Raw genomic sequence first — 22,339 nt, forward strand, 5'->3', positions numbered from 1 at the left:
CAGCACTCTTAGTCAAATAATTAGTTTACTGAGAAAATTGCGCTTATTACACAATAACCTTATTACTGTGCACAGTATACATAGCTATTACATCAATAATGAACAAGTATATCATATATAGCTGATATGCACCAAATAGCTATTTCATAGATGGATCTAATGCATAAAATATACAAAATATAGCTTTATGCACCAAATAGCTATTACATGGATAATAAATAAAAGGTATAGCAAATATCGCTATCAAATATGGTACATATGCACCAAAACAATCCCCTAAGGATACATAATAGAGAAAGCAAACTAGACATTAATGCAGGATTGCTGAAATAGAACAGCTGATACTCATCGTAAAGTTTAGACGTTGTCAGTCCTGTGAGTCCCGCAATAAACCTTCCAGCAAGAAAGATATTTGTAATCCACAACAGTGGCTGATGCCAATGAGTTCCGGTCGCTGCAAACACAACCGTTAATGATTTTGTAGCAAACTTGCAAAAACTTGGTGGACGTGATCCTGGAAGGAGCTCTACCTCTATGCGGTAACACACCTGGCTTTCCCAGTGCTAATACACCACGGAGGGATCCTGTGTCTGCATCCCGACACTCCTCCTTCTACACGCTCACACCGCAGATCCAAGGGCTCAAAACCACAGGGTAATCTTAGTTGGCGCTTACACCTCCTGCATCAAATGCGTGCTTGCGTTACTCCAAAAAGTTCGCTGACGTACGTTTCACCTTCTGATTGACTTCCGGGCTTTATCTAGAATTAAGCCTGTATTTAGACCCATTACTCCTCCCTGGAGTTTGAATTTAGTTCTTCAAGTTCTTCAAGGGGTTCCGTTTGAACACATGCATTCCATGGATATCAAATTGTTATCCTGGAAAGTTCTGTTTTTAGGTTGTTTCAAATAAGAATATTAATCAGGAAATTGTTGTTCCTTCCTTATGTTCTAACCCTTCTTCTAAGAAGGAGCGTATGTTGCATAATTTGGATGTGGTCCGTGCTTTAAAGTTTTACTTGCAGGCAACTAAGGATTTCCGTCAATCTTCTTCTTTATTCATTGTTTATTCTGGAAAGCGTAGGGGTCAGAAAGCTATGGCTACCTCTCTTTCTTTTTGGCTGAGAAGTATCATCCGCCTGTCACTAGAAAAATCTATCATAAGATATGGTGTAAATATCTTTATTGGTGTGAATCATGGAGTAAAGTTGGGATTCCTAGGATTCTGTCTTTTCTCCAAGAAGGATTGGAGAAAGGGTTATCAGCAAGTTCCTTAAGGGGACAAATTTCAGCTTTGTCAATTCTGTTTCACAAACGTTTGGCAAATGTACCAGATGTTCAGTCTTTTTGTCAGGCTTTATCTAGAATTAAAAAAAATAAATGAAAGGAAAAAAGATACCTTATAACAGCACTCTTAGTCAAATAATTAGTTTACTGAGAAAATTGCGCTTATTACACAATAACCTTATTACTGTGCACAGTATACATAGCTATTACATCAATAATGAACAAGTATATCATATATAGCTGATATGCACCAAATAGCTATTTCATAGATGGATCTAATGCATAAAATATACAAAATATAGCTTTATGCACCAAATAGCTATTACATGGATAATAAATAAAAGGTATAGCAAATATCGCTATCAAATATGGTACATATGCACCAAAACAATCCCCTAAGGATACATAATAGAGAAAGCAAACTAGACATTAATGCAGGATTGCTGAAATAGAACAGCTGATACTCATCGTAAAGTTTAGACGTTGTCAGTCCTGTGAGTCCCGCAATAAACCTTCCAGCAAGAAAGATATTTGTAATCCACAACAGTGGCTGATGCCAATGAGTTCCGGTCGCTGCAAACACAACCGTTAATGATTTTGTAGCAAACTTGCAAAAACTTGGTGGACGTGATCCTGGAAGGAGCTCTACCTCTATGCGGTAACACACCTGGCTTTCCCAGTGCTAATACACCACGGAGGGATCCTGTGTCTGCATCCCGACACTCCTCCTTCTACACGCTCACACCGCAGATCCAAGGGCTCAAAACCACAGGGTAATCTTAGTTGGCGCTTACACCTCCTGCATCAAATGCGTGCTTGCGTTACTCCAAAAAGTTCGCTGACGTACGTTTCACCTTCTGATTGGCTTCCGGGCTTTATCTAGAATTAAGCCTGTATTTAGACCCATTACTCCTCCCTGGAGTTTGAATTTAGTTCTTCAAGTTCTTCAAGGGGTTCCGTTTGAACACATGCATTCCATGGATATCAAATTGTTATCCTGGAAAGTTCTGTTTTTAGGTTGTTTCAAATAAGAATATTAATCAGGAAATTGTTGTTCCTTCCTTATGTTCTAACCCTTCTTCTAAGAAGGAGCGTATGTTGCATAATTTGGATGTGGTCCGTGCTTTAAAGTTTTACTTGCAGGCAACTAAGGATTTCCGTCAATCTTCTTCTTTATTCATTGTTTATTCTGGAAAGCGTAGGGGTCAGAAAGCTATGGCTACCTCTCTTTCTTTTTGGCTGAGAAGTATCATCCGCCTGGCATATGATACTGCTGGAGAGCAGCCTCCTGAAAGAATTACGGCTCATTCTACTAGGGCTGTGGCTTACACATGGGCTTTTAAAAGCAATGCATCTGTTGAACAGATTTGTAAGGCTGCAACTTGGTCGTTCCTTCACACTTTTTCCAAATTTTACAAATTTGATACTTTTGCTTCTTCTGAGGCTATTTTTGGGAGAAAGGTTCTTCAAGCTGTGGTGCCTTCCATTTAGGTTCATGTCTTGTCCCTCCCTTTCATCCGTGTCCTATTGCTTTGGATTGGTTTCCCACAAGTAAGGATGAAATCCGTGGACTCGTCATATCTTTGTAAAAGAAAACTAAATTTATGCTTACCTGATAAATTACTTTCTTTTACGATATGACGAATCCACGGCCCACCCTGTTCTTTTTAAGACAGGTTTTTCTTTATATTTTTTGTAAACTTCAGTCACCTCTGCACCTTTTTAGCTTTTCCTTTTTCTCTTCCTATACCTTCGTCTGAATGACTGAGGGTGGAGGGGAAGGGGAGGGGCTATATATACAGCTCTGCTGTGGTGCTCTTTGCCACTTCCTGTTAGCAGGAGGTTAATATCCCACAAGTAAGGATGAAATCCGTGGACTCGTCATATCGTAAAAGAAAGTAATTTATCAGGTAAGCATAAATTTAGTTTTTGCTTTTGCACAAATATGCATAGTTTGTTGAATTTTTTTTCACAATTGCTTAGTAGTGCTTGTTGTCAAATACACATCTATACACATGAAATACTGGCTTCATTATTTTCTTGCATCATGTTGCAAAATACACATATTGTCCTGTTAGGAGTAACAAGATAATAATAAATAATCTTTTAGAATTTTATGAACTCACAAGTTTAGTTAGTTTGTAAATTCTTATGGTCAGTCCCTTACTGAGTTTTTTTTATGATATGGCATTGCAAGCCTTTTGGTGTATTACTGTCTTGTAAGAAGGAAAGAATCTTCCTTAGACTCAGACATCTTTGTCACGGATACCAGGCTGCAGGGGTTAAATGCCTACCCCCTACCTCTTCCACCCCTGTTGTTTGTCAGCGGTTTTGGGCTCCTCAGAGCAACCATGATCTCCCAGAGCTTTGGTTTCCCTTGTTTTCATCGGTGCACCTGATCTTGAAAGAGCAGGTCTCTGACCAACCTATCCCTCTCTGGCCGGCCGGGCTCCTGGAACTACCAGCCGCCCCCCTCCGGGACACTTTACTTCTGGCCGCTTTGAAGGCCCCTTGCCCAAGAGCTCCGCTCTCTTGGGAATTTGTACCCCATGGGGAGGGCAAGAGGTGGGCCAAGTGAGCTCCATTGGGAACCGAGCCCTATTCGACAGACCACCCTTCAGCTGACCGGCCCCATAGAACCGCTGGCTGGCCGCATCAGCTCAGATCCCCAGGCCCCTTCATCCCAGGTCGCTCCAGCGGTCCTTTGTACCAGAGCTTCGCTCTTTGGGGAATTACTACCTCTTGGGAAGGACCAGAGGTGTGGTGATTTACAGGGGAGAGCTCTCTCAGGAACCGGGGTTTTGGACCCCCCATTATTACCCCGCTTTTACAATGGCCTGCCCGGTGTACGTTGGATAAGCCATAACTTCCGACCCCCAGCCATGGATCAAAGCGACATCCTGCAAGGGCCACCGCTCCCCCGGCATTACCCCGAATATCCCATTCTTGTACCGCTGGACACTGGGGAACAATGGACACAATGGAGGCGCCAGCCTGTCTGGAGGGGCGGGAATAGCGGGAGATGTGAGGGTCAGATAAGGCTTGTTATCAAGATCAGTTTTTGTGTAAATGTCGCGTGTTTTTACTAATAAAGCGTACTTCGTGTTTTCACCTAAATGCTAGTCTCTCCAGTTATTTGAGTGGGCTCTGCTAGAATCACTTTCTATGCTACATAGTGGCAGGTTCCAGGCATCGGGAGGATCCATTGACGGAGCTACCCAGTCAGGGTAGTGGAATCGGTCACAGTGGTGGCAGCAGTGGGATGCTTCTGATCACCTGGAACGTCCAAACCACCACCTGTAGTCCTTGCCGGATGGAAAAATGTCAAAGGCTTCGGAAGGACGAACTGCAGAGCTTACTGCAAGCCAGAAGTGGAATAGCTGGTTCCAAGACTGCCCTCGTAGCTGAGCTGATGGAAGGTGATCAGGCTAACGAGCCGGCGGGTGGGTAGGATGACGGCCAAGGCAGCAGCTGGCCCAGCCCTTTTTTTACCTCCTTAAATAAAAAAAATAATATCTGCTGTCACCTGCCTGCTTTCTTCTTTGAATTATTGAACTGGGGACTTAGGCAGTGGTCCCTGGGTGACGTGCAGCACCTAAGCCGGTTGTGCTGAAAAGCTCTACCTAATAACCAGCACTGTCTCCACCATGGAGACTACCATGTCGGATCTCCAGAGACAGATCCAGTGATGACTGGACCTCTGTGCGTCTAACCCCTCCCCCCCAAGGAGATTGTTACTTGGGTCATTGCCGACGTCACCAAGGTACATTTGATGGAGCTGCAGAAGTCTATTCTCTCCCTTTAAATTAGTGTATGGCTGGAAGATAAGGGGCCCCTTGACTTAGTAAGAGCCCACTGGGAAGGGACTACAGGGGGGGGAAGAACACTACGTTGTGGAGTACGTTCTCCAACTCAGGGACCGACTGAAGGACCTCGCCAACCAGGTGCGAGAGAACTTTCAGGTTGCCCAGCGTAAACAGAAGAGGTGGTACGACCGCAATGCTCGTAACCGCACCCTGTCAGTAGGGCAGAAGGTACTTGCCCTGAAGCCTGTCAAAACCGACAAGCTACAGGCCTCCTGGCAAAGACCCTACCGGATAGTGGAACAACTGAACGACACCACCTACCTGGTAGCCAAATGCTCAGATGACCGGGTCCGCCAAACCTTTCATGTGAACATGTTAAAGGCATTTGTAGAAAGGGCTAAGGATGTGGCTGCTATCTGTGCTCCAGTGGTGGAGGACTCTGATAGTCTTCCAATGCCAAAGCTCTCCAGACCCACTGACGCCCCCCCAAGGAGTGGCCGACATACCCCTAGACGAGAGGTTAGGGACTGAGCAGAGAAAGCAAGTCTGGCAACTCCTGGAAAAGAGACAAGGTATGTTTACTGTCCCTGGGTCCAGGCATCGGGAGGATCCATTGGCAGAGCTACCTAGTCAGGGTAGCCGGAATCGGTCACAGTGGTGGCAGCAGTGGGATGCTTCCGATCACCTGGAACGTCCAAACCACCACCTGCAGTCTTTGCCGGATTGAAAAATGTCAAAGGCTTCGGAAGGACAAACTGCAGAGCTTACTGCAAGCCAGAGGTGGAGTAGCTGGTTCCAAGACAAAGACTGCCCTCGTAGCTGAGCTGATGGAAGGTGATCAGGCTAACGAGCCAGCGGGTGGGTTGGATGACAGCCAAGGCAGCAGCTGGCCCAGCACTGTCTCCACCCCGGGGACTACCATGTTGGATCTCCAGAGACAGATCCAGTGATGACTGGGGGGGGTGTCTAACACCCCCCCCCGAGGAGATTGTTACTCGGGTCATTGCCGACGCCACCAAGGTACATTTGAAGGAGCTACAGAAGTCTATGGGGGGAGTTGCACCGGATCCCATGGCTTCTCTGACCTGACCCAAAAAACTTCCCCATGCCGCCTTCTGGGCTTTACAGCATGATTGGGCGGAGAAGACTGACCACTACCTTCAGCTTTTTGATACACAGTGTCGGTTGCAGGGGGTCGCTGATGCCGACCTTGTCACTATCCTAATCCTAAAGCGGGCCGGTCGGGCTTTGGAGGCTTTCCACAACATCCCCTCCGTAGACCAAGTCAATTACGACCGGGTGAGGGAACGCATCCTTGCCTGCTATGGACTCACGCCGAAGGCACACCCGCGGAATTTCCGGGAGCTTCAGAGACAAGAGGGGCAACCAAACACTGAGTTTGCCCACTGGTTAGCCCGGTCTCTGGACTCTTGGATCACCGGTTGCCATATAACCACTCTGTCAGAGGCGATACAGCTCATCCTCCTTGAGCAGTTTTACAACAGTGCTCTGACAGAGATACGGCACTGGGTGAAGGACAAAAGGCCCACCACAGCGTACCAAGCAGCCGCCCTGACCGACCAGTATGTAGATGCCCAGCACCACACGCTCTGCTTCCACCCGTTCACGACCCACAACAGCTCCTCTGCATTCTTAGGCTTGGTCAACCCCAGTCTCCCGGCCAGGGCCAGCAATTCCCTGGGATGCTATGGGTGTGGGCACCCCAGCCACTTCAAAAGGAACTGTCCAGCGCAACAAAGACTCTGCTTCCACCCCTACACAACCCCCAACAGCTCCTCTGCATTCTTAGGCTTGGTCAACCCCTGTCTCCCGGCCAGGGCCAACAATTCCCTGGGATGCTATGGGTGTGGGCACTCCGGCCACTTCAAAAGGAACTGTCCAGCACAACAAAGAACCCTCCAGCACCACAGCCAAGAAACCAAGCTCTACCAAGCCACCGCCCACTGCATGTACGCAGCGGGTCCTGCCAACTATGCGGAATGGCATCCTGCATGAGGTTGGCTCTGTAACCAAAGATAATCGCCAGCACCATCGCCAGGACGTCTGGTTTAATGGGTAGGTGGCCCAGGGATTGAGGGACACCGGAGCCACTGTCTCCCAGATACACCCGCACCTAGTTCCCACCTCCGGCCAAACAGTGAGGACCCTTGCTGTCTGGGTAGCCGAAGGTGCCATCCTGAAGGTCCCCACAGCCTGGGTACACTTGGACTGGAAAGCTGGCTCCCGAGATGTGGAGATGGGGGTTATACAGCAGCTCCCTGCCGAGGTCCTATTGGGAAATGACCTTGGTCACCTTGTCTCAGCCTTCATGGGGAATACCTCCCCGGATACCTGTCCAGTGACCACCCGTCAGCAGTCCAGACCCAGGTGAGACATTCTGAATGACTCGACCTTAGCCCCTTACAGAGATCGGGTTGGTACAGACCCCCAGGGCCCCGGGGAAAAGTGGTTCCAATGGGAAAGGGGGCTCCTGTACCGGATCTCCGAGAGGACAAAGAAACCGGGGCCCAAACATCAGCTAGTTGTACTGAAGAAGTTTCGGTCCGACCTACTGAAAATAGGACATGACATTCCCCTAGCTGGTCACTTAGGAAAGGCAAGGACCCACCACCGCTTGACCCAAACTTTTTTCTGGCTAGGATTTACAGTAGATAGCAGAGAATACTGTAAATCCTGTGAGGTGTACCAGAAAGTAGGAAAAACAGGTGAACATACTAAAGCCCCCCTACATCCTCTGCCTATTATCGACAAACCCTTTAGCAGGGTTGCAGTAGACATCGTGTGGGTCCATTAGCCCCTCAGGGAAATGGTACATCCTTTTGGACTATGCCACTTAATACCCGGAGGCAATCCCCTTGGCTAATATCCAGGCAGAGACCGTAGCAGATGCAATGCTCCGGCTATTCACCAGGGTAGGCTTCCCCCGGGAAGTGATTTACGATCAAGGAAAACAGTTCACATGCTGAAAACCCCTGCACAGTGCCCCCTACCATCCCCAGATTAATGGGCTATGTAAGCGGTTCAACTGGAGCCTAAAGCAGCTGCTTAGGACGTTCTCGGCCACTCACATGGACTGGGAAAGATTCCTGAACCCACCTCCTCTTTGCATACAGTGAGTTGCCCCAGGAATCCACAGGTTTCTCTCCCTTTGAATTAGTGTATGGCCGGAAGATAAGGGGGCCCCTTGACTTAGTAAGAGCCCACTGGGAAGGGACTACAGGGGGGGAAGGGGAACACTACCATTGTGGAGTACGTTCTCCAACTCATGGACCGACTGAAGGACCTCGCCAACCAGGTGCGAGAGAACTTTCAGGTCGCCCAGCGTAAACAGAAGAGGTGGTTCGACCGCAATGCTCGTACCCGCACCCTGTCAGTAGGACAGAAGGTCCTTGCCCTGAAGCCTGTCAAAACCAACAAGCTACAGGCCTCCTGGCAAAGAACCTACTGGATAGTGGAACAACTGAACGACACCACCTACCTGGTAGCCAAATGCTCAGATGTCCGGGTCCGCCGGACCTTTCATGTGAACATGTTGAAGGCATTTGTAGAAAGGGCTAAGGATGTGGCTGCTATTTGTGCTCCAGCGGTGGAGGACTCTGAGAGTCTTCCAATGCCGAAGCTCTCCAAACCCACTGACACCCCCCCAAGGAGTGTCTGACATACCCCTAGACGAGAGGTTAGGGACTGAGCAGAGAAAGCAAGTCCGGCAACTCCTGGAAAAGAGGCAAGGTATGTTGTTTACTATCCATGGGTACACCACAATGGCCGTACACCGAGTAGAGACCCCGGGAAATGCTCCCCTGTGACAGGCAGCCTACAGGGTCCCCGAGGCAGTCAGGAACAGCATGCACCGTGACCCCCCGGGGAATGTTGGACCTAGGTGTCATTGAACTGTCCAACAGCCCCTGTGCCTCCCCGGTGGTGCTGGTACCCAAAAAGGATCGAACTACCCGGTTCTGCATTGACTACCATAAGCTCAATGGCAGAACTACCACTGACACCTATGCCCCGAGTCCAAGACCTTTTAGACAGAATCGCCCGTGGCCACTTCCTGACTACCCTCGACCTCTGCAAGGGATACTGGCAGATCCCTCTAGACCCTGATTCCATCCCCAAGTCTGCCTTAATTACTACATTCGGCCTCTACCAGTTCAAGGTCATGCCGTTTGGGTGAGGAACGCTGCAGCCAACTTCCAAAGGATGGTGAATCGCCTACTAAATAGCCTCCAGGACTATGCCTTGTGCATACCTGGACGACATCGCCATTTATAGCAACACCTGAGAGGATCATCTGGCCCACCTAGGCATCATTTTACATAACCTCAGAGCCACCGGATTAACCCTGAAACCGGACAAGTGTACCATCGGGTTCTCAGAGGTCCAGTATCTGGGCCACCGAGAGGGCTGTGGGAAACAGTGCCCAGAACCGGCTAAGGTTGAGGCAGTGGCCAACTGGCCCACTACATGGACCAAAACCCAGGTTCTAGCTTTTCTAGGGACCGCCGGTTACTACTGGAAATTTGTCCCCAATTACAGTGCCCTGGCCAAACTCCTGACCGACCTGACCCATAAGCGACTACCTCAACAGGTCCTGTGGTCCCCAGAGTGTGAAGCTGCCTTCCAGAGTCTTAAGTCTGCCTTAATCTCTGCTCCAGTACTGGTCATTTCTAACCCCACCAAATGTTTTTGTGTACACACCGAAGCCTCCATGTTCGGGTTGGGGGCAGTAATTAAGCCAGACAGATGAAGAAGGGCAGGACCTGTTGAGGTAGTCGCTGATGGACTTTCCCAGCGGACTGAAGTGGCATAGACTCCTTGGACAGCCCCAGGCCGACCCATGTGTGGATCTAGCTGGGTCTGCCGAACTGGAAGGGGGAAGTTGTCACGGATACCGGGCAGCAGGGGTTAAACGCCTACCCCTACCTCTACCCCCCCTGTTGTTTCTCAGTGGTTTTGTGCTCCTCAGAGCAACAGTAATCTCCCAGAGCTTTGGCTTCCTTTGTTTTCATCGGTCCAATTGATCTTGAAAGAGCTGGTCTCTGACCGATCTATCCCTCTCCGTCCGGCCGGGCTCTTGGAACTACCGGTCAGCCCTGCACCCAGCACCCTCCGGGACACTTTACCTCCAGCCACTTCGAAGTTCCCTTGCCCCAAAGCTTCACTCTCTTAGGGATTGGTACCCCATGGGGAGGGCAAGAGGTGGGCCAATTGCCGGAGGTGATCTCCATTGGGAACCGGGGTTTCCGAGCCCTATTCAACAGACTGCCCTTTAGCTGGCCGGCCCCATGGAAACGCCGGCCGGCGGTATCAGCTCGGATTCCGAGCCCCTTCATCCCAGGTTGCTCCAGTGGTCCTTTGTCCCAGAGCTCCGCTCTCTGGGGAATTACTACCTCTGGGGATGGACCAGAGGTGGGGCGATTTATAGGGGAGAGCTCTCTCAGGAACCAGGGGTTTCAGACCCCTCATCATTACCCCCTCTAACAATAGCGTGCCCGGTGTACGTTGGATAAGCCATAACTCCAACCCCAGCCATGGATCAAGGCGCTTTTTTGGACCAAAGTACCTGGGGGACCAGGGGCTTTCCAACGACACCCTGGAAGGGCTGCCACTCCCCTGGGTTCACCCCAAATACCCCATCCTTGTATCGCTGGACACTGGGGAACAATGGACACAATGGAGGCACCAGCCTGTCTTGAGAGGCGGGAATGGTGGGAGATGTGAGGGTCAGATAAGGCTTGTAATCGAGATCAGTTTTTGTATAAATGTTGTGTGTTTTTACTAATAAAGCGCACTTTGTGTTTTCACCTAAATGCTAGTCTGTCTATTTATTTGGGTGGGCTCTGCTAGAATCACTTTCTCTACTACATAGCGGCAGGTTCCAGGCATTGGGAGGATCCATTAGCGGAGCTACCCATTCGGGGTAATCGGAATCCATCACAATCTTTTTCAGAAATATTTGAGTTTCTAAAAAAAAATTGGAATGGGTATACATTTCTGTCCATAGGTTCCCTGAATGTTTATACTTAAGTTTTATTTTGATGGATGGTTGCTTTTTAACCTAATTGGTCACATTTTGAATTGTATTTGGATTTAGCAATTTATGCAACTATAACCTTTTCTTAAGGTGTATTTAAAGGTGTTAAGTTTTATGACTATTTTGCTGATGCTGTGTGCACATCCAGACATGTTTCATACCAAAGTGATATCCTCTGTATTGCTCATTATCTGATATTTGATCAGGATAAAGTATTTTTAGCAATCTACCTTTATTAATTAGTATTATTTGTGCACTTGTTTTTTCTTGTATTCCTGATATTCCTGTTTCTGGTTTGTGGATTAGTCTATTTCATGTGCTAACTTTTTAAAAATGTTATTAATTTTTTCAAGTACAATTATTGGCTAGTAAATTAGCGCTAGAAAGTATTCCCTCCCTTGGTTTACTATCATTTTTTTATTTTTTACCTTTTTCTATTTATGTTTCTAGTCATCAACACAAGTTCTTTCAGTAAGTATAAAATCATATTCCTGTTTTTACCCTTTAACACAAATAGCAAATAGATTTGACAGTTTGTTTTATATGGAACATCTCCAATGTTTGGAAATCCTGAAGATGTGTGTTCAACATACTCCTTGAAGATAACAGATGATTTGTGATTCTTTTAGATTTTCTTTTATTAATTTTAGCAGTAGCTTCCAATGTTATGGTATGCAGTTTATATATTTTTTAAAAGTGTCTCTAATCTACATTATTCTTTTTGACATTTCCTTTAACCATGTGACCAACTAATCTGATTTAATGGTTTAAATCCATAGATTTTCATAGATATTTGGATCAGCTGGGTGTTTACTGTACTTTTTCATCATCATCAATGATGATGTGCGAGTACTTACTTTTTAAATACCTTCTGGGACAAATGAAGCATCCAAGACCTCAAAATCTCCACAGCTGTGTTTATTGTACAACCCTAACCGAAATCGTATTGGAAGTCTGTTTTGTGGCATAATATCCCCAATGATCCACAGATGTTTTTCAAATGACACTTAATCAAGAGAAAGTATATAAATACAAAGAAATGTTTCATAAATCACTATAAAGTCAGCTGTAAAGCTTTATTATTGAAGTTATTTGAAAGGAAATTCCTATCCCCTTGTTTATAATAATTACCCTATGTTACTAATTTAAATTGTCTCCAAAAGTGCAATACTAGAGAATCTTATAGCTTTTAAATGCTTCTAGAGTGTATTAAACACACAGTATGGTGCTGATGGTTGTTGCCAGCTTTCTGGAACTGAAAAGCAAGCAGCAGGTAACATAGTGGATGGCGACCTATATATCATGCAATGCTGTGTTGAGAGAGAGAGAGCACCAGTGCCCATAGGGAATGTTGATTTAAAGCTTTATTGGCAAGTGCCAAGGTACAGAATTCTACCAAGGAACACTGCACTATTGTGGCATCAGCCCGCCGCTATTCATCCTACAGACATTCTCTTCAGAATTCCAACCACAGACAGTAATGGCCTTCATAAAATTGGTTTGATTGATTTTTTTTTTTTTTAAATGCATGTTTTATCCAATGTCTCCTTGAAATAGGCTGTACCCAAAGCATTTTATATTGTGTTTTGTAATTACTTAAAATTAGGGTAATGGGGTCTCTTTGGAAATCTGAAATATTAGCTCAGAATTACAGTGTCTGTGTCAACTAAAAGCCAAAAAATAGTTTTTTCTTAATATAAAAGAAGCTGTGTTTGTGTCACAGAGTCGGCAGTGTTCTTTTAATCAGAAAAATAAAATGATGCAATTGATGCATTTATGTTATTATATTATTACTGTGCTAATAAATAGTTTCTTTGGAAGCACAGTACCCTTGGGCTACATGAGACATAGGCAGGGTATGTGCAGACGCCACTATCTTTGTGGAACTAAAAACCTCAATTAGGGACCACTACTTAGCATTTTTGGGAAATAGCAGTACTCCTGGAGATATACACATTTTTATAGTATGGAACCAAACAGTTTAGTTTTAGGCAGATCCCCTTGGTAGTCATATGGCACCTGATCAGTTATGAGGGAAGTTAAAACTTAGAAGTAGAAATTGTACAAAGTTTCTTGGAAAATGAAGTGACTCTATTTGTGCTTTTTATATTACTGAATGGAGATAAACATAAAAAAATGTTTAACAAATAGAGTAGTTGCATTGTTGTATGTCTCTATCCTTAAAACACAAAGTAGCAGCAATACCAGAAAAAAAGTAAAATAAAGTACAATATCTAGTTATTAAAGCTGCTAGTCCCTAAATAGGTGTAAATAGCAATAGAAACAATAGACAGTGCTCAAACAATATTGTTCAATAAGAATAGAATATATTTATCAAAACATATAGTATATAAAAACAATGTTACAATGTAATAAAATACATAAAAATAAGAAATCTGGCATAAAATTGAAGATCCACAAATGTAGTTAGTCCACTAAAGTATAAACTGTGACAAACACAACGCATTTCACTGTTTCACATCATCTCGTCAGGTGACATGTCTATGCTTAGTACATACTCTCTACCTTCTTTATAGTGTTTCTCCATTTACTGTTTTTATAAATTTGCCATCCATTGTACTTAATTTAAAATTATATATACATTTTCATGCCTAGTATATATGTTTAAAACAGTATTATTCTGGGCTGGCCATCTATTTTATTAATATTGGGGTAACAACAATATCAGCCTAACAATCCACAATGTAATAAAATACATAAAAATAAGAAATCTGGCATAAAGTTGAAGATTCACAAATGTATTCAGTCCACTAAAGTCTAGACTATGTGACCATTGTACTTAATTTAAAATGATATATACATCTTCATGCCTAGTATATATGTTCAAAACAGTATTATTCTGGGCTGACCATCTATTTTATTAATATGGGGGTAACAACAATCCACTTATTTGTTTGGTAAAGCTGAATGGTTTTTATTTGGAGTTTGTGTCCCAGCTCACTGACTCCAGGTAGGGGTAATCACCCGCAGCAGCTGCAGGTTCAGGATACACAGGCCCAGGTAGGTGTAATCACCCGCAGCAGCTGCAGGTTTAGGATACACAGGCTCCAGGTAGGGGCAATCGCCCACAGCAGCTGCCGGTTCAGGATACACAGGCTCCAGGTAGGGGTAATCACCCACAGCAGCTGCCGGTTCAGGATACACAGGCCCATGTAGGAGTAATCACCAACAGCAGCTGCTGGTTCAGGATACACAGGCTCCAGGTAGGGGTAATCACCCACAGCAACTGCTGGTTCAGGATACACAGGCTCCAGGTAAGGGTTATCACCCACAGCAGCTGCTGGTTCAGGATACACAGACTCCATGTAGGGGTAATAAACCACAGCAGCTACCGGTTCAGGATACACAGACTCCATGTAGGGGTAATAAACCACAGCAGCTACCGGTTCAGGATACACAGACTCCAGGTAGGGGTAATCACCCACAGCAGCTACCGGTTCAGGATACACAGACTCCAGGTAGGGGTAATCACCCACAGCAGCTGCCGGTTCAGGATACACAGACTCCAGGTAGGGGTAATCACCCACAGCAGCTGCCGGTTCAGGATACACAGACTCCAGGTAGGGGTAATCACCCACAGCAGCTGCCGGTTCAGGATACACAGGAATCAGTCTGTCTTCTGATTTAAAACTTTTATTAAAAATGAAAAACACATAAAGGGAACAACAGAGTTACCCTATTTGTGATATAACAAAACTGCAATGCTATAAGCGCTATTTCATCAGGACCAGTAGCTGCTGTGGGTAATTACCCCTACCTGGAGTCAGTGAGCTGGGACACTGAAAGTTCCCAGACTGTGTGAATTAGCACAACTGAGTGCTGCCGGCTTTGCAAGTACAAATGTTTATGCATGTTTGTTTCTATTTTTCAGAGTGAAAGTGGAGTCTTTTAACCTAAAGAAGAGTGACCTTGGTGGAACATATGAACTGTTCATAAGAATTATTTGGACATTAGTTCTAAATTTGTGACTCTTACCTTTGTGAATTAGAATATTATTATAGATTTTATTGTTATTCAGTGCACCCCCTAACACCTAGGGTGTTTTTCTCACACAGTTTGGTAGTTTTGTATTTTGTAACTTTTAAAGTTATTTAATGCAGGGAAAAAGTGCTGTTTTTTTCAGAAAAATTACATTGACTTATAACTGGGATTTGTTTCTATTTCCACAGCTAACCACACTGCATGTATTTTCATGAAACTTATGCTGATGGCTTTTGACTTGATCTAATACCCCTTGGTAGCTTTTATTTATTTTTTTGTAATCTCAAACAAATTAGCTTTTTTTTTGCAACAGTTTACAGACCAGTACAGTTAACTATGTCACACTGTAACATGCTCAGTATGGTGGTCTTCTTCAGCACATTATCAATGTAGCTGCAGTGCAGGAGTCTGTCAGCAAGGGGTAGCCTGTGATGAGCAGTCATCATCATCAGTGCTTTATTATGATCTCATGGTATTTTCCTGAAATCTCATAAGATTTCATAGTAAAGTTCCTTAAACTGAGGTGGTAAATACAGTTATTGTGCACATACTGTCTTGCAAGTCCTGGGGCATGGCTTCTGATTGGCTTCTTAAATTCCTTTTACAATGTTATGTGGTTACTGAGGAAATTGTGAGGTCAAATATTTTCTTCTTTGTTTACATTCAAGTGATATTTTCTAGTCCAGTTTTGTTTTTTTACAGACATGCTTGCATCACTTTCATGTTTAAAGTAATTCATCATTGGAAGTAATTAAGCTCTCTGGGATAGTGATCCTGCTCAGTTTGCAGCAAATACAAATTAAACAGAAATATTTCCACTGCATTTGAACTTTGCTTCTAATAAGTGTATTGTAAACATTGAATTAACTTCACCTGCACACAGCTTGCAAGTTAAAGGGACAGTAAACCCTTTGAGAGTTTTAGTTATGTGTAATAAAACAACTTTGCAATATATTTTCATTATCTATTTTTATGTAATTTAGCTATGAGGTTGAGGAGGCAGCTGTGTTTGAGAGGGATGGCTTAAGGCATTAACAGAAGCTAGTGTGTGAGGGTTAGTTGGTTTGAGATAGTGAGCAGGTTGTGAGGGAAAGACTGCTGAGAAGATGAGTTAGAGGGAGTGTGAGGTAAATAAATGCATGTGGTGGAAGTAGAGATGAGAGTGTGAGGAGAAGATAGTGTATGAGGTGGGAAGATGAAGAGGTGGTTGCATGTGAGGGAGAGTGACCTTAGATAGTGCAGGTTATATTATATATCAAAGGTCATGTCACTAGTGATGTCACTGATGAGGTTATTAACAATGTTGTGTGTGATGTAATCAGTGATGGCAGTGATGATGTCATGCAAAGCTCCCAAGGGGGGAGTGGGAGTGGTTTAAGTTAGGAATTTCCTTGCTTTTAAAGGTTTCATAATAGGAAAGTTAAACTCTGGCTTTAATGTAAGTTTCTTGTCAAATAATATATTTGTTACTTTACCAAGTAGAAACTGATTTGTAGATGTAAAAACCTGGCAGGTATTTGCAAATGTTAAAGGTTTAGAAGTCTGGCATTATTAGATGCAAACTTAGATATTGCTGCACCAGAATAAGTTCCATTTGCTCTGGCTGTTTTAAATGCCTTTGCTTTTGCATTTTTATTAAATTGTGTGAATTATTAGTATTTGGTTAAACTGTGAAAAGCCTTTGGAAAATGTGTATCACACAGCTTTCATTTATTTAGTTTACCCATTTTATATAAGTAAAATGTATTCATGTAAAGTCTTCAATTATAATATCAAATGTATTTTCTCCCTCCTGAGCAACAGTCATACTGCCTGTGTGTTGTGTATACAGCCTGAGTGTGATTGGCTGCCATGCATATATCAGTATGCACAATACTCCATAGTATGGGGAGAGGGGACTGTTTGTGGAAAAAATGTACAACCTGAAGGATTTATATATAGAAACTTTTTAACATTTATGTAACAAGCTCAAATTCAACTTGTGCCAAATACAGTCTATCCGAGATGGATTGTCAAAAGTCACAGTGAAGAATTTGGGTTCCTCCAGAAAGCAAAAAATGTTCAAATTTCTGCTAAATTGTTTTACTTGGAGTCAGATATGCAAAATTTAGATTTAGTACATGAGCTACTACTTTATATGGTAAAAGAATCAAACAAGATTTATTTTGCTGTTTGCACATCTATTTTTAATCCTAAATTATAATCATGTTTAATTATGGATATTAATCAAATGTTCCTTTTTGTTACCCCCCTTAATGTTTACAGTCTTTTGCATCTGTATCAAGTGAAATATGCCATGGACCACAGCACAGATCCCCTTTAGCAGCACAGGCATGGAGAGAACTACATGTCACATCTACAGTAAGGATTGTTTGTTTGACTTTGATCATTTGCACCAGATAGTGTTATAGTATGTAAAAATCTCAGTAAACATTAAAAGTTGACTATATGTTTATTTTATAAATGTAATATATACAAAATAAAATATTTTCTTTGCTAGATGCTAGGGCTGCATATTTAAAATCGCGGGAGTATGCAATTTTTAACCCCACCCACTATGACGTCACCTATGATGTACAGGAGGGCTCCGCTGTGGCCACATGCGGGTAAGGGGCGTGGCAATGACTTCAATTGCCGCACCGCCATGGCCGGGACGCCTGGCCCGTTATCTGCAGGACCCCAGTCACGTGGATCGCTTTCAGCGACTATGCGAGTGCAGAGCTGCGCAGGTCACCAAGCTAACCGGGTGTGTGGGGACACTAACGGTACCATTGGGAACCGCAGAAAGAAGTTGCAGCGCCGGAATTCTTTAACGGGCGAGAAGGGCCAAGACTTCACCGTCTGCCTCCCGTTGCTCTATTACTTGCCGTGCTCGGCACCGAGCTGGGGAACGAGCTCTTCTACATCTCCTTCTTCCCCTTCTGGATATAGACAACATGTGTAGTGAGGAGCTACACATTACAACCTACAGTAGCGACTGCAGGGCAGCAGTGCTGGTGTATTATTCTGTAGGCCTTCCAGCAGCCGCTACTGTGGGCTGTAATTTGTAGCTCCTTACAACATATGATTTTATTGTGCCTAATGATTCTACTAAGGTGGCAGCACTGGGAAGAGGGAAAAATGGTGGGCATCAGATTTATATTCTCACTATATATAAATCATATAGCGCTATTGGAGCATCAGATTTACATTCTCACTATATATAAATCATATAGCACTATTGGAGCATCAGATTTATATTCTCACTATATATAAATCATATAGCGCTATTGTAGCATCAGATTTAGATTCTCACTATATATAAATCATATAGCGCTATTGTAGCATCAGATTTACATTTTCACTATAGATAAATTATATAGAGCTGAGCTATTGTAGCATCAGATTTATATTCCCAGCGCCTTGTAGAATCATTAGGCACAATAAAAACATGTGTAGTGAGGAGCTGCACATTACAACCCACAGCAGTGTCTTCAGGGCTGCAGTGCAGGTATATTATTCTGTAGGCCTTCCTGTAGCTGCTACTGTGGGCTATAATTTGTAGCTCCTCACAACATATGTTTTTATTTTGCCTAATGATTCTACTAAGCGACAGCACTGGGAAAAGGGAAAGATGGTGGGCAGCGGCAAGCTAAAGGGGGCTGCAGGATCAGATGTGTAAGTTGAACTGTCTGTCTTAGGTGGGGTGGGGGGACTTGTCCCTGCTAGCTTTGAGTTATTTTAAAAAAATAACGATTAAAATCGCAATTGTGATATTTCATGGTCAAAAAAAGGAAGATATTTTACCTCAACATTCCTTCAGCTCACAATAGTAAGTGCTCTGTGAACAGTTGTCCTTCAGCTACTGTCAGCTGCATGTTGAAAATAAAAGAAAAACAGCCGTCAATCAGCTTCATTAGTGCTGAGGTCACACTTTATTTTACTGTGATCTCATGAGATTTCACTAAAAGGTCATCAAATTTAATAGAAATCGTCCTTAATCCCTTGCACCATAAGGATGTAGGTACTATGTCACACAGTACTTTGCTCAGCATACTGCGTTGACGTAGTATCTACGGCCAACGCTGTGGCATATGCTGCTGTCCCCGCTGTCAGCTTAGATAGCGGAGACTGAAGCTGGGGGTAGAAGGCATATGCCTTCATATAGTAAAGAGGCACTGATCATGCTCCCTTACTATACGAAGGCCGATCAACAGTCAAACCTATAGTGACACTGTCTGTAATAATTATCGTTGGTGCCGAGTGGGAGGGAAGGAGGGAGGCGGGTGGATTGGCCCAGCGAGAAGGGGAAAAGGGGCAGGGTTCTCTACACTACAGAAACTATGGATTTCAGGGGAGAGGGAGGGATGGGGCCCTATGCTACAGAATAAAAGCCGGAGGGGGGTTTCCTGTACTACAAAAACTATGGATGTCAGGGAAGAGGGAGGGATGGGCCCTAAGCTGCAGAATAACAGCTGGAGGGGGGACCCTACACTGTGGAAATAAAAGTGATCTTGGAAGGAGGGTGAGGGGACTGCTATACTACAGAATGAAAAAAAGTAAATATAAATTACATTTTTTTAAAAATAATTATTGAGAGGGGGAGGGTTAGAGAGCTGCTTGGAGGATGTAACAAAGATGGTGAGGAGTAGTGGGGGTGAGGGTTAGAGAGCTGCTTGGGGGGAGATCAGGGACGTCGATTAGGGGGGTTCTCTACACTACAGAAATGTTAAAAAATAAAATCCCTAAACTGCATACTGGCTGACTGCCAGTACCAAAGAAGGTGGTGACAAGTGGGGAGAGCTGTTTGGGAGGGATCAGGTAGGGTTCAGGGGGTGGGAGAGCAAATATTATACTCAGATGGGCAGAAATCTATCTATGAGCAATTTGTGTAGTTCATATTTTAGTGACCTTTAACTACCAGCACAACTTCCTGTGTCGTCATGACATTAATACCAAGGACTTTTCTGTACACAAGGGTGTTTTTTTTGTAAACTTCATGGAAGGAGAGTGAGAGATTTTGATTGATTAATTTTAATTTTGACTTTAATGTACTGGAGAAAATACATGCCTGTAATGTTTGGGTTGAAAGCTATTGTCAAACAAAGAAAGCAGGCACGGATCCCAAAGATAAATGCAAATTCATTTAATAAAGTCAGAAGACATCAATAAAAGTAAAATAGAGTGGAGGAACTAGGTCTTACGCGTTTCGGCTATGCCTTGCTCATAGACCCTTGTCCTCCACTCACACATGTGCATATTTATAGGCTTTAATTAGAGCACCTCCTCCCCCATACACAGTGTCAAAGCAAACAACCCACTTAAAGTACCATATAGCCTATATATTATCTGGTACCAATACAGCATAACAAGCCATCATAACGGATCGGTATGTTATAAATATAAAGTCACATAATAAACAAAAAATATATCTGAAAGATATGTATAAAGGCAATAATATCTATACAATATCAGTAAAATTGTAGTAATTACAAGCTCATTGGTAAATAGTCACATAATCATCAAATTATCACAAATGCAGGCAATGCTAAAAGAGGAAGCATAAACATTATAATTAGAGAGCCCTGTAACAAACTCAGTATAAAGCCTTATTGCCAAAAGTTTATTATATCTCCATCAATGTTAAAGCCCTGTTGTACTCTAGTGCGTAAAGTAAAAATCCAATCCAATCTCGCTTTCTAAGTAAGGCTACTATGTCACCACCCCTAGGAGGACGTTTGACTTGTTCCATTTGAAAGCTATTGTGATTGACCCTATGTTATGCTGTTGACTATTACCAACCCACTGTAGATTTGAAACTGCTGTGCTATTAATAAAGTTCAGCTATCTGAGTAGCCATGGCCCAAGTGTCTGTTGCTAACATTCTAGGTTTGTCAGTGGCTGCTACCCTTGCCTAGAGAGAGCCAGTTCTTGCAAAACACACACACATATAAAGCATACACACATTAGGCGCATACATGCCATAAAGAGTACAATTATTATAGATTTTACATTTTTGTCTAGCTCCTAGATTTTGAACAAATTTGCTTAGACGCATCATAATATAGTAAGGTTTTAATATGGCTAAATAAATGTTTGAACCTGGACCATCAGTCTACAATTGTGTGTACACCATTCCAAACAGCAGAGGTAATACTGCAAAACAACTTGTTATTGAACTATTTGATGAGAAGAGAACCTTGAGGAAAACATGAGAATGACACTTCTATACAGGGAGCTTCATTTGCAGTAAGAATTGCTTCTTGGTTCATTTGAATGGCCTTTGAATTTGTTTTAAATCACTGCATATATAAATTTGTTTTAATAGCAATTACAAATTGTAAACCTTTAATTTCCTTTTCTTCCCCAGCACCATACATTAAAAGATAAGCTGCAGCCTTCAGAAGAAGAAATCGGAACATTTACAAAAATAATAGAAGCAATGGGTTTTACTGGACCTTTGAAATACAACAAATGGGTGAGTAACAGTAACAAGTACAACTAAGAAATATTATAAACTGAATGAGAGATACCTACAGAGAGATTATTAGATGAATATGAAATTACATGTTCAGATGGGTTTTCTATATTTTTAACAGAAGCATAATTATTTCAAAATAGACTGCATATTACAAACAGAGATAGCATATTAGCAATACATCACTGAGGCAGGGCTGTCCCTTTAATAAGAATGGAGTTGTTGTCAACATTTTGTTTTGTGACTGAATAGATGAGTATGTTTGTTTATTTTAGTACCAAGGTACATTTTTGATTCCTGCATCCTTGTAACTTATTGTGAAGCAAGTCACAATGAGCTGTCTCCTTCACCTACTCGCAAAGCTATCTCTTTCCCTACTAATGCAGCACAGGATGCATGGAACTGTTTATTTTTATTTGGAAATACACAGGAAGTACCTGTCTGTATTCACCTGGCTGATAAGCAGTACTTAAAGGGATACTAAACCCATTTTTTTAATTTTGTGATTCAGATAGAGCATGCAATTTTAAGCAACTCTCTAATTTACTCCTATTATCAAATTTTTCTTTGTTCTCTATCTTTATTTAAAAATCAAAAATGTAAACTTAGGAGCCAGCCCATTTTTGCTAAATGTTGCCACCAATCAGCAAGCACTATCCATGGTGCTGAACCAAAAATGGGCCCGCTCCTTTGCTTGTATTCCTGCTTTTTCAAATAAAGATAGCAAGAGAAC

At 43.2% G+C, this 22,339-nt stretch overlaps 1 protein-coding gene across 1 annotated transcript in view; it reads left to right on the forward strand.

Moving 5' to 3' along the window:
* LOC128662804 (ubiquinol-cytochrome-c reductase complex assembly factor 1) overlaps positions 1 to 22,339 on the forward strand; it is a 416,092-nt gene that overhangs the window by 60,458 nt on the left and 333,295 nt on the right. Inside the window, exons 3-4 of the mRNA XM_053716768.1 lie at positions 17,415 to 17,510; positions 21,499 to 21,606. Coding sequence (XP_053572743.1) covers positions 17,415 to 17,510; positions 21,499 to 21,606 — 204 coding nt within the window. The remainder of the gene's footprint in view (positions 1 to 17,414; positions 17,511 to 21,498; positions 21,607 to 22,339) is intronic.

The sequence above is a fragment of the Bombina bombina genome, chromosome 1 (genome assembly GCF_027579735.1).
Source record: "Bombina bombina isolate aBomBom1 chromosome 1, aBomBom1.pri, whole genome shotgun sequence".
Classification (NCBI taxonomy): Eukaryota; Metazoa; Chordata; class Amphibia; order Anura; family Bombinatoridae; genus Bombina; species Bombina bombina.